The sequence below is a fragment of the Myripristis murdjan genome, chromosome 7 (genome assembly GCF_902150065.1).
Source record: "Myripristis murdjan chromosome 7, fMyrMur1.1, whole genome shotgun sequence".
Classification (NCBI taxonomy): Eukaryota; Metazoa; Chordata; class Actinopteri; order Holocentriformes; family Holocentridae; genus Myripristis; species Myripristis murdjan.
Genome location: NC_043986.1, coordinates 33211492 through 33225283, shown reverse-complemented (window position 1 = coordinate 33225283; position 13792 = coordinate 33211492). Strand labels below are relative to the sequence as shown.

At 37.8% G+C, this 13792-nt stretch overlaps 1 protein-coding gene across 1 annotated transcript in view; it reads right to left on the bottom strand.

Annotated features, from left to right (window-relative positions):
- Positions 1 to 13792, bottom strand: part of cfap74 (cilia and flagella associated protein 74) — a 76838-nt gene that overhangs the window by 45290 nt on the left and 17756 nt on the right. The window contains exons 13-16 of the mRNA XM_030054841.1: positions 10515 to 10679; positions 10183 to 10301; positions 936 to 1002; positions 155 to 244 (exon numbers count right to left, since the gene is read on the bottom strand). Coding sequence (XP_029910701.1) covers positions 155 to 244; positions 936 to 1002; positions 10183 to 10301; positions 10515 to 10679 — 441 coding nt within the window. The remainder of the gene's footprint in view (positions 1 to 154; positions 245 to 935; positions 1003 to 10182; positions 10302 to 10514; positions 10680 to 13792) is intronic.

The window sequence follows — 13792 nt, the reverse complement described above, 5'->3', positions numbered from 1 at the left end:
ACACACAAATGTAGGCACACACATATGCTTCACAATATGAAACGTAAAAACAATTTTGCCCTGCCCAGGTATACAGTGACAAGACGAATAAAGCAAAATAAATAAATAAATAAATAAAATATAGCACTCCTGTTTTGTAATGCACAACACTCACATGACATTTCTTTATGGTGCATCTGATGGGCACAGAGAAGGGCCCCAGTGCTGAGGCAAAGTGGACCTCTCCCTCCAGATCTTGATTCATCTGAAGGAATCACATGATAAGACATGGTTCTATGTCATGAGAATTGTGGCGGATTGACATTATAGTTATGCCTATTTATGCCTGTTCTTCTGCCCTCCATGACACATTTGACACAATATCTAACAGCAGAAGTAGTGTTCAAAAACAAAAGTATGGCAACGTGAAGGACAGATTACACTGTGAATTTACTTGCCAACCAAGGATGCATCAGATAGTGACTTCTGATAAGAGTCTGATAAGAAGGAATGGGAAGCATCAGGTCTTCTTTGAAGACCTCTTGAATGATTGTGCAAGTAAGCTCTTTGTAATGTGCCTATATTCATTTTTCTGTGCAATGCAATATGTCTCAGCATGCAGCAAACAACTGCACACTAATTTGGTTCAGGTTGGGAATTCAACAGTGTTAAATGCTGCCCATAAAACAGAGCTTTCTGTCTTATTAAATTACACTTGATTAATATGTTCCTCAAGATGTGGACCCCACAACTCTTCCTTCAAATTACAGAGATGAGTTGAAAGTGCAAAGTCTGAAGTCCCCTTTCTTCTCATTTTAACACTTGTCTGTCTGGTTACCAGATGAAGAGTACCCATTTTGACAAACATGTTAATGCCTCTGAAAACATTTAAGAAATGTGCAGTGTCTAATATCTATGGTAAGTAGATGTCCAAACACAGTGGTGATTTGACTAACCATAGGTTGGAAAACAGCCTGCATGTCACAGGCCATCCCAGGGGACACAGACCCAGGAGGATCAAAACTGAAAGACAAATGACAAATTTAGCATTTCTAATAAAGTATGCAATACAAACAGGATATTTTGAGGATTAAGTCAACCTGATATTGTATGGCTGCTGATACAAGGACAATGATGTGCAGAGTGAAATGTTTGATATTGATATCTATACAGCAGTATAGCCTACTAATTTAAATGATTATTAAAACTTGACCATTACATAACACAATAACAGCAAATTTCTTTTGTCAGAAGATTAAAAATTGTGTGGTTGTATAAGAAGTGCATGAGTGCATTCACACAAATGTATGCAGTAATAACATATAATGAAACACAAAGCACACAATGTATTTATAGCAACACATGGAGTATAGTCGCCTCTGCAGTGGGCAACATGCTGCATTCTACAAAAGATCAGCAGCATGAGATGGATGCTGAAAAATGACAAATCTCTCAGGAGAGAAGTGGATAAGCAGGAGAAAAGAGTCAGGGTCAAAAGTCAACCTCATGCTCGGTTTGTACTGCAAAGAAAACCTGTGGGAAGAATAAGCTACTGTTCCTTGTGAAAGCACTGTAGCGTGAAATAGAATAATTCTGAATTTCAGATTTTTTAATTAGCTGAATCCCATTATATCTTACTCCATAACAGACACCAAAAGTTCATTTTCAGAGACGAGGAAAGAAGTATTACGAACATGAGCTATTTCAAAGCAACACGTGTTCCTCGCAGCATGTCAACTCCAACCTTGATGTTGCCCTGAGGAGCTTCAGAAACTTGCAGCTCTTCCAGAGACACAAGAGGCCAGCCAATCGATACGAGTGTAGCAGGCAGCGAGCCAGAGAAACAGGGAGGCTTCTCAAAATTCAATAGATAAACAAGGGCAGAAACATACAACGAGAAGCACAATTAAGAAATGCCTATAGTTAAACAGGTATATAATGGATGCCACACTTCATTGTTAATTTGTTTTGGTAACAATGGTAACAGTGATATGTAGAGTCAATAGCTGCAGTTTTCATGTAGGTATAGTTTGTTTGTTATCTTCTCCTTTTAGAGAATTCTGTGGCCACGCTTCTTCAAAATTGCAGTGGAAGAGATAGAGATATCCTTAGTCCCTCCAAGGGTAGAAACTTTGATGTTATCCATAACCTCAAAAATGATTTTTCAAACTTGATAGTAGCCTTCTTGAAAGATCCATGTGGGTGTGTGTATGTTTCACAAGTTGATAAGTGCAGGGGATTGCAGGGGATACATTAGCACTCCACTGGTTAGATTTAAAAGGTTCAGTATTTCACACTGTACTTTGGTCTGGGTGAATACTCATTTTCAATTGGCTGGAGGGTGTGCGTTAAAACCGTGCAATGCACACATAGTCCAGCTCAGGTTTAATCAGTATTCTAAATCAATATGTTGGCCATAAACTTTTGAACCAATTTATGTAGCTATACCAACAATCTGACACCTAAAGCTAACTATGTTAGCCTATGTTAGCCATTACCCACCACCACCCTTATCCATTTTTAAATCACAGATTGGTTCAAAACTGTTGAGATTATTTACACAACATTTCCGTGTAAGTATGTGCTGCATTTAAATCCCTTTGGGCAAATCCACAATGTCTACAACACCATGGTACAAGAACGTTAACCGAATGAGCTGGTAGACTCAGTTTCTAGGCAGTCAGCCCTGAACAAAAACAATGTGTGCAAAAAACATATAACTTCAGAGCTCCCTAAATTTAATTATCTCCATATCTTTATTGCTGGAGGAATTCATAATCAAATGACCAAATAATTAAATAAATAGAAAAATGATCTTTGGCAGTCATTAATATTTCAATATAGGACCACCTCATCCAGGATTATCCCTTTCTTTAAGTTTGGCTCATCATAGGAATATGACCGTGAAGTACACACACAAGAGCTCAATATTTCTCCATATGTACATAAAAAATAATGTTGATAGAAGTTTGACAAATAGGAAAGTCCAACTACACAATAAATGATCTATTGGTATTGTCATCACAGGAGTACATAAAGCATCAGGTTTGATCTACACGCATTTCTGAGGTTTTTGGTCCAGATGTCAGGTGAAGAACATGGAACAGTTGGCTGGAGCTGCCATCCAGCTGCACACTGTGACCTGGAAACACATGAAAGGATTCCACCTGGGCAGACTGCAGTGAATCTGGTGATTAATGCAGAGTTTTTATTTATTTATTTTTTTTTAAAAGTAATTTTTCTCTCATTGGTACCAATCTTTTCCAGCTTTAGGTCTTTGAAACCCACAAAGGTTTAATTTCACCCTCTGAACAAAGTCCACATTATTTATTCATTTTATGGTTTTAATATTATGGTAATTTATGACAATTTTCTTGTCAGTTAATTTATATATATATATATATATGTAATAAATATAGTTTTATGGTTCTTTTCTTTTTTTTTCTTTTTTATATGTTGTTTTAGGTAAAATTTTGGCATGTTGTTTTTTCCCCAAAATTTTCCCTAATTTTGTGGGAATTTAGTTTGAAAAAACATGGTTGAGCACTACATAAACTGCTGCAAAGAAGTAGCATACAATAAATGTAGTGCAGCAGGCTAAAATAATGACACTATGACTGCCAACTACTGCATGTTGTGTGTTTTATTATACATCTTGGCTGTTCCCCATTCCCTTCTCCTACAGTAAATCAATAAGCGCTTTCAATTCATTATTCAGTTCAACAGAGCTAAAACACCCTGACATACAGGCACTTCTGAAAGCAATTTACAGTCCAGTATCGAAACAGTGATCATAGATGTGACAGATATTACATAAATACCCCTCTTCCACTGTCATATTTATTCCTAATACATATTTCTATCAGTAGTTTAAGGAACTCAAAGCCATACATGACATATTTCTAAGTTTCTGCACCCTTTATCTTGCAGCTTCACTAAGAAACACACAGAGCATAGAGGGATGTCTTCTTGACAGCCAGTTGTTTGCAATACATACTAGGAAGTGCCACCAATCTGCAAAAACACTGCTTCTGTATAATGGCTTTTCAGCAAGGCTGGCAAGCCTGGGCCGACGTGGTTCTTGTCCCAGCAATAAAAAGATACAGCAGAGCCCGCTCTGGCACAAACACAACTGTGCTGGGGGGGTGGGGGTGGGGAGCCATTTTTAGAAATTCAGGGGGCGTGCTGGGAACCATGGACTGGTTTGAAGCACCCAGTGTGTTCCTGGTTCACGTTTTCTCTCTCTTCTGCTTTGCAAATGTTTTTAGCTGGGTGAGCAGTGCAGACTCTGCAGTGGTCACGACTGAGTTCAATGTTGTGGTTTTTGAAGTGTGAATAATCAGCAGGTACACACAAAAGACTTGTATAATATACCTAGAGTGTGTGATAGGGATGCTGGGCTGACAGAAATCAGCCGGATTTGTCAAGCATGCTGTATTTTGAGTAAATATAATTTCATAACTACCCAAACTAATCTGTTATTTTGTTTTGGCAACTGTATTATTCTGCTGTAGATAGATTGGAATATGATGGCAATTATCTCTAAAGTTAAGAGTGGTTATAGATGTAGAAGAATGGTATGCATGATATTTATTTACTGATTTATTTATTTATTTTATTTGCCTTGCAATGCTTTGTTTTGAATTTTGAAAATACTGTGTTTAGAATAGGGATAACTATTAGCCTTTAGCATTGTGTGCCTTGCTGTGACTCTGTCACAGTAGTTTGTATACAGTGTAAATAATTGTTAAAACTCAGTAGCAGACCTCAGTAAGAGGGAGAAGCCTTTTTTTGTTGTAGATCTTTTTCTCCTGTTTATTTAGGTTAGGAGGTAGGTAAGTTTGACTGTCTTTTGTTTGTTTTGTTTTTTTCACAGGTAAGATAGGGATTTTTGGTTAGTGGTTTTGTTTATTATTTTGGCTGTGCTCCACTCTGAAGCTTAATAAACTGCTACTTTGACCTCAGAATTGTGGATGTGGGCTGTTCTCCTTGGGAGTGGGAAGAGCGGGGGCACATCATCGTGTGTGACCCTGGTGCCCCTAGGCCAGGGTCATAACACATAACTATATTAGCATGACAGACTAATTTTGTGTTGTTCCTGGATTAAAATCATTTTATCAAGCATTATGAGGCAAGGGAGCAAAAACCTTCAATCTGTTATGAAGCTTTAGCGAGCAATGGCATGAGCTTTGTACTACTACTACTACAAGCCTCCTGTGTAATTTGCTAACATATCAGTACAAGAAAATTGTTATATGGAAAATATCAACAAAACTTGCAAGAAATGTCAAAAATACAGTCTGTGCTAAACAGGGCTTTATGGCTACACTATTGTTCTATAAAATAAAATGTATGATTTAACATCACATTTGTGAATTTTCATCCTTCAGTAATTTTTTAAAACGATTGTTGCTAGTGAAATGCTACTTATTTAGCAATCTGGTGTTTTCTTGTGATGACTTATACAACAATAAAAAACGGTTTAGTGAAAGGCTATGAGAATGTTACTACTTTGAGACACAGTTGAGAGATTGAACTCATGACAAAAAATGTGTATAGACAACATTTTGCTTTCTTTTGTGATTAGCATTTTGTCAGCAAACATGGATATTACAAATAAGTAAAAGTTCAACACACAAATGTGATGCTGGTAGATGTACTTTAACATATGGAACAAAATGCAATGTATCTCTTGGATATTTGCTAACTGTTTTATGTCTGGCATTTTTTCAAAAAGCCCATTCATTTTTTGCATAGAAAGTTTGGACCTGCTACCCACCAATTGGCAGAGATCCTAATCTATGGTGTACAAAACAACATCAACTTTGGTTTTCTGTTTGGACCCAAACTACTCCACCTTCATTTTGAGTGACATTCAGAAGTGATGTACAAGGAGGGTCACCAAAAGATGAGAAAATGAGGCACAAGAGCGATAAATAGCAGCAGCAGAAGCAGCTCTGGGATGCACTTTCCTGCTATTGTTTCATGTTGACATGAAACAATGACATCTGCTAGCTGTTGCCATAGTCGCACCATATGTTTTCAGTTTCACTGGGGACAAACTTTGCTGCCCAAGCACCATAAAATAATAATTCTGTGTGATATCATTGGCTCATGCACAGACTGAAGATCATACAATGGTTTTGTTTGGGGGAGGGGTGGGGGTCACTCATATATCAGTCACTCATAGGGAGTTTTCAGTGCACAATTGATAGATGTTATTTGAGTGACCATCACAGATAAAACACTTGGTGAACCTAAACTTTGCACTATTTCCAGCTGGCTGAGCTGCACAAAAGCACTGGTCATGATGGGTCTCAATATTGTGTGAAGAATGTATGTGATTGACGCAGTGCACTGGCAGAAGCCAGGTGAATTTGTCAGTGTACCTTCAGGCATGCATCAACGTAATCATTTAAAGATGTGAAGGCTGATACTATTAAAATTCACTACATGTTCTGTAGTTACACAATCCCCCAATTCATCATGTCAGGAACAATGAAGAGTGACACATCATAGTAGTGGGAAGCTGATAAGCTTGGTGATAACAATAGAAGGAAAACAAATTGTTATCCTTTTATTTTGTGGCGGTTTAACTCATTTTATGAGACTGGTATTTGTATTTGATTCATTATATACTCGGTAAACTCTGCCATAAAGAACCATAGCAGTGACTTTGTATGTATAGCAGAATATCTGCAAAATCTCTATACTTTATTTACTAGTTGCTGCTGAGCTCTGATATCATTTTTCCTGCCTTTCATCCAGCCATTGGTTTCCATTCATTCCACTATGATATGAAAGTGAACTTTCAACTTCAAACTTTCTTCACACTAGTACTCCATCACTGTAATAAAGTCACCCACCTTAGTTTTCCTAAAAGCAGCAGCACTGTTGGGTTTTGATGACTTGAAATTGGGTGGAGTGAAATGGTCTCTCCACCAGAAAACAGTCCTGGGGAAACATATGGCTTTCACAGCCAATTGCCAGTTTTGTGGTTTATAAATGGCGATGATTTTGTTAGCCACAGAAGCTAAACATTACAAGTTGGGTGTTTCAAACAAAAATTCAACTTTGATAATCAAGGGATGTTGATTATAAGTTGTGAGATCTTTAGTTCCCCCGCATGATTTGTTGCAATGTAAAATTTGGGTAACTTGTAGTAAATGGGCCAAACCTTTAAAATTACTGCCATGGCACTTTAGAAATGCCCATACAAACAAAACGTATTGTTCTGTAATTAGTAACATGAAAAAGACACAACAGAGAAAGCTGACAGAATGTACAGCATGTGTGTGTGTGTGTGTGTGTCCGTGCGTGCGCACACCCACGTGGCTTAAAAGTGAGAACTAGAAAGTGATGTGTTCAGACAACTCGTGCAGCAGTGAGGCTCAGGATCAGCGACAGTAGTTATCAGTTGACCCTGCTGTAGCCCAGGAGTCTCAGTCAGGCAGAAAGAAGAGAGACAAGAGTGGAGAGAGAGAGAGGACCGAAGTAACCACATCAAGTCACACAGGGGCTGATGGGAAAGCGATACATTGTGAGTGACCTGCAAAATAACGCATCTCTGCTCGGCCCGTGGGCTGCTGGCAGGCTGAGAGAGAAGAGATAGCAGAGACGTAGACTGACTCATGGACTGAGTCTCATTAGAGGAGCTGTGAGCGTGGTGATCCAAGCTGGCATCCATATGTGGGAGGACAGGCTTTGCCTTCACGTCCACCTCATCCTCTTTTAAAAGATGTGATTGCATTGCATTTAAAAGCGATACACAAGCAAATTGTTTGATGTGGCAAACTAAAACAATCTGTTTTTTTGTTGTTTTTTGGTTTCAATGTAAAACATTATAATATTTATGTTGAGAGAAAAGTGATTTTATGATTATCATAAGTCAAAATGTTAGCACACACCGCCCACAGGACTGACCCTCACAGAGGGTCAGAGTATAAAAAGATTCCAACATCAGAAAACTTGGAGGTGAACGGCGGCCCTCTTCCCAATCCTTAACGAGTGTTAGTCCCCTGCGTGTATTCCTGACTACAGCTGTGTACGTTCAAGGGACTGATTGTCAGCAGAGTTGCACTGACTTTGGACAGTTAAATGCCTTAATTGGTAGCAAATGTCTCCACCAGTTAATAGACAACATCACTGCAGCATTTTCTTTTGCTGGCCTCTTTCTGTGTCTGTCCCACTGTTAGAAGCATGATAAACTGAGTAATTTTATATGACAATATTTTTTTTGTCATCACTGAATGTAGAAAACATGAAATTGTGAGAATCTGAAGGCCTTTCTATGTAGAGAGGTCTGTTGTTTGAACTGTCCTGTGTCAAACCAGCAGTTTTACTGGGGATTAAAAGTGAAGAGTGAAGTGATCCAATCAGAACACAACCTCAGTATTTATTCCTCACGTCTGTCTCACTGACTCTTCAACTGCACCTGTTATTTTCCACTAGGTTCCAAGTGGTAATAATAGTAAGTATTATCTTGTTAGCATGGAAGGCAAATTTTGTGCTGGTATCATATGGGTTTAAATGATTCTGATTCTGCTTATCGATTCCAGTTCTTAATGATTAACGATTCTGATTCTTTGAAGGGCGGGGTCAAAACAGATCAGTATGCTTATTTCACAGGGAAAAAAAGTTTTAGTTTTTTAAAATTTGTACAGTCATATTCATTCACACAGCTTACTTGGAACTTAAATTCATGCAGCTTCATTTGCTTGCTATTATAAAAATGATGTATGATTCAATAATCTTTTTTTCTTTTTTTCATTTGCTGAACTTTAACTGTAACACTGAAAGCCGCTGAAATGACAACATTGGCAACAGTCTAAAAACCCATTAATTTACTGTTTAGGGAGCTGCAGCCCATGTGGGTGCTGACGAGAGAGAAGTAGGAATATCTGTGTGTGTTTCACTGAAACACACATTGATTGTTGATTTGTATTCCATGCTAGCAAAGGTGTTTTGTCCTGTTAGTAGTGCATACTCCCCTTGGTCAAAAGAAGTTTGGCACAGGTGTTGCACTGTGCCAGCCCACCATTTCCTTGAAAATGAAACCACACTTTTGAGCACCACTTGCTGTGGTCCATGATGGCGCACGGCTTTACCCATACTTGTGTGCTTGCTGCTCGCTATGTCTTCTTGCTGTCTTACCACAGAACAAACCATCCAGTTCAGAAAGAGCACCAGTGCGCACAAGCTTAGGAGATGGGAAGGCATACGTTCACTTGCATGACTATAAGCTCAGCCACACAGATGTAAATGGAAAATTCTTCTTTGGTGGTTTTATTTGCAGACTACAAACCAACATTAAGGGTGCATGTCGCCACCACACAAACTGAAATTAGCACAATTCGTAGGAACTGATGAGCAGAATCAAAATTAAAATTCCTTACTGATTTCTTGGAATCAGAATTTTGGAACTGGTTTAAATTTGGAACCAGTTCTCGATGCAAAGTGCTTCTATCTGTTGTGGAGCTTTAGCAATGATGTCAGATGTGGTCTTCCTCTCATCAAGTCTACTACTACAAGGTTCCAAATTTCCTTTTTTAGCAAGTGAGCGATGAATCATTTGCAAACATAGATACAAGAAAATAGTTCTAGCTACCAGATTTTATTTTAAACAGTTAACATTTTTTGTACCATTTTGGGCTGCAAAAAATCTGCTACACATCATAAGACTCAAACTTATTTTTAAGAATGTTAGCTAGAGGAAAGTCAACCTCAATGGCAGGAGGCTAACAGTTAGCATTTGGAGCAGCCAGTATCAAGCACTCAATAACAATGAGAGGAAGAGAGTGTCACTATTGTCCTACATAACAGCTAGGGGGGAAGTGATTTTTTTTTTTTTTTTTTTCCAAAAAATTCGTGAACTATCCCTTTAGGAATAGGCTATTTGTTTAGTTATAAGGCTATTGTTATGAATCCATGCCAAAGTTTAGTATATTGCATTTTTGCCCTCTTTCTGTCTCTCTCTACTATGACCGTCTAATAAAGTAGAAATGACCAAAAACATAATCTTTAAAAAAAAGATGCCACAGCACAGGACTGATCACGAAGCGACTGCTGAAAAGTGATGTCATCTCATAATGAGTGTTAGTTTCATATCAAGCATCATTTAATAAGAGTAGTGGAGGTGTGCCAGCCAGTGGTGAATACTTCCCTTTGTAAAGAGGAACACAGTGACCACTGCAACAATCTTACTTGATCGAGATGAAGTCCATGAGCTGGGTGGAGACTCCCAGAAGTTTGCAGTAGTTTGTGGTGTAGCTCATGTTAGTTAGGAGGACCTTCTTCTTGTATGTTTTCCCCACCTCAAAGTCCTGCAACAAGCCATTTCAAGTCAATCAGTCACTTTCTATTATAATCCACTCACAAAGACTGGTGAAGAAAAAGCAGCACTTAAAAGTTGCTGGTGTTATTTACTTAAAAAATTAAGAACTGAAGGGTTAGTGCACAAAGAAGGGGAATACACTTTAGAAATAATTGGTCTAAAAAGCATGAATTCAGGAGGTGACATTGAAACAATGTAGTACCTTGAATAGGATGACATCTGGTTTACCGATAAAAGGAGGCCCTTTAAACTCTTTTCCACAAACAACTTTTTTAGCAGGCATGTTCAGCTTTCCAGCAGGTATCAAAGACACTTCCTGCTTTGCTTCTTTCTGGAGCAACTTAGCCTGACTCTCATCCAGGCTCTTCTGTAACCAATCAGAGGGAAGCAACAGCTATTAATGTCATTTTCAGTCACTGGCAATGATAGTACAGGCAAATGATAAGACAATTACCTCAAAATTCATTGACCTATAATAGCTTGTCTTGTAAAATCCAGCACTGGACAGAGGAAAGGCAGAGGTAGGACATGTTGTAGCAGCAAATTAAAGGTAAGTTAAGAATTTACCAAATGTGACACTAGACCAAAAAAATCTCTTTCATTTCCTCCCTCTTCCTAAATGTTTTGCAATAATTTTTGTCAGTTCTATTCCATTTTTTTTCCTTCTGGAAGACAATGCCAACACTATTGCAACACTAATGTTGCTAAATATGTAAGCTGAAATAAAAACATATACACATAATCAATTAAAAATTTAATTAAGAAAAGATAAAACGTCATTTAATATAGGACTATGGAATACATTGATTAAATCTTTGAAACCTGAGCAAATTCACTTGATTTCTTTCAAATCATGGGAAAAAAGACAATGAGGCAATTAAAAATACAAAAAATAAACAAGCATAAGATTAATAAAACATTATAAAAAATTAGCAAGAAACATGAGCAAATTACGAAAAATTTTTCATAAAATTACAACAAAATCCTCCCCCAAATTAAAACCCAGGCTCCTGGGTTTCAAAAGGGGTTACAGTGATGTCTTCCATGTGTCTGGCTGACTGTAATGTAAAATTGGCAACACTATTGACTTAACATTGTGTGAAGATGTTGCCCCATTAATAGCTGAATGAAATTTGACAATTTTTCTAGCTTCTGTATTTAGAAAAGCGTAACAATCTTTTTTTCTTGTGTTTTTCTAGTTTAGGGTCATTATCAAAACAAATGGCTGATTTTGCACAGCTTGAGAAGTTAAAGAATAACTAAACAGCACCCTGTGAAGCCTGACCTCTCATGGTAAAAAAATAGGGTGCCTGGTTTTTGGTGGCAGCTGAGGTCACCACCTATAGAGTACACCAGGTGGTGACATCACCTACCTCCAAAGACTAGGCACTTTACTTTTCACCATTAGTGGGTCAGACTTTACATGTGGCTGTGGATGTGGGTTTGATGTTAAGTCACTCTTTAAATGAAGTGTTGGTGACAGATGTGCGCTTCTCAGTTTCTTTGTAGTGGCTCTAAATGTTACACAGACCTCATAAGGCCTAAAGACCGTTGAAAAAATTTTGTTTCATCTGAGAGTGCACAAACCTGATGGGCACTTAGTAGAATGTTGACAACCTGACTATCTCAGTCTTCCAGAAATGCATGATATTCATTTTAAGTGAGTTTAATTTTACGTGACCATTGGTCACAGAGTCTGAACTCAGCAAGATAGACGTTATGTAACTACAGTACTTCCTGCTAAACACCAAATGGAGAGTAGCTGTATTGAGAGAACTGTATGAGAAATTCAGCATGACATCCAGAGATGATGGCTTGGTAAGATTATCATGACAAGTATATAAGTATTATCATCATATATATATTATATATATTATATTATATATATTCCAGCAACCTAAGGCACGGACTACGCTAAAGAGCGTGTGCATTTTAGTTAAGGGAGTGAAACTATGGAATGGATTACCAGATGAGATTTAAAAAAGCAAGAATATTTATCATTTCAAAAAAATGTTTAAAAAATGTAAACTAAAAGGGTATGGGCAAATTTTGGATCCATAGGGATAGGCTAAGGGTCTTTGGGTATGAAGTTTTTGTATTTTTGGGTATGAAGGTTTTGTGTGTTTTGATGTGTTCATGTGGCTTTAAGGCTTTGTGTGTTTTGATGTGTTGAAGGCTAAGTTTCCATATAGACTTAAACTATTGTATTCTAAGTTATAATACTTATTGGTGAATCTAACTTATCAATAATTTCTTGCGTTTGATTGTTTGTCTTTGTTTATATAATTGCTTTATTAAGCTATAATAAGCTATTCCTCATTTCTCATGAACTGTGGTATGAACAGGGGTGCCGCCAGGGATTTTGGGCCCCATGAAAAGAAATCTTATTGGGCCCTTGTATAGCCCACCTTTTTATTTCAGGCCTTTCGAGGGCCCCCCTCCTCCATTGTGGCCCTGGATAATCAGTCCCACTTTTCCCCCCACTACGACGCCCCTGGATATGAATGTAAGAATTCTGCAAGAACATCCTATTTTACTGTCTGTTTTGCTTACTTAATTATGTTCGCTTACTTAATTATGTTTCAAATTGGTCTCTGTATTATATGCAAAGTAGCCTAATGATCTTGTCTCTAACACCATGATTACTTTTAAGTGTAATAGTTGCAAGGGGTTGGTTTACCATAAGCCTTTGGCTTCTTACCTATCCTTTTCGTTTGTATGTCTGTCATTCACACAAAATAAACAATCATTCATTCATATACAGCCCAGTACTGCTATGGACACTCTTGGGGATCGAGGGGACGATGCATTTATTACTAACAACTACGTGAAAAGCTGTTTTTTCTTTTGCATCTCTCTTTGCTTGTTAGGAGAAAGAATTTTATTAGAATGGAGACTGGCTTGCTTCCATATATAGCCTTTTTTTTGGCTCAGTGACTTGATGCAAAACAATTAAATGCTCCATAAGAGGTCAACTCAAAGAGGGGTACCTTCTACAAAATTGAAATGAAAAATCTGTTAGGTTTTTGATGCAAGTGACAGAATGTTATAATATGATTATAGTGTAAAGCTATAAATATCCATACCATGACTGTTATTTATTCGTTTGGTTTATTTTGGGTTTGAGCAGCCAGTAAAGCTTCAGCTGATGGAAAGTGGGATGTTTCGAAAGTGTTTCACTTGCAGCTCTTTGAAAAGAGCTGCTTTGTTCTATTGATTAAAAATCCAAAAAGTATTGCCATGATCTTCATCATCACTGTCATCTTCTTGAATTCTCTTATTTGCTTTGCTACATTGTTAATGGCACAGCCATTGCAATTTGGCTATGTGGTGTACATTTCTTGCACTAATATTGCTGCTACTGTGTTGAGAACTGGGTCATAGCCTTTGATGAGGGCATAACTCTGATCTGCATGTTAGGAGAAAAGATCGTTTCCACTTGACTTGTCACTTGCTCAGAGCTCTGAAGCTGTAATGCGG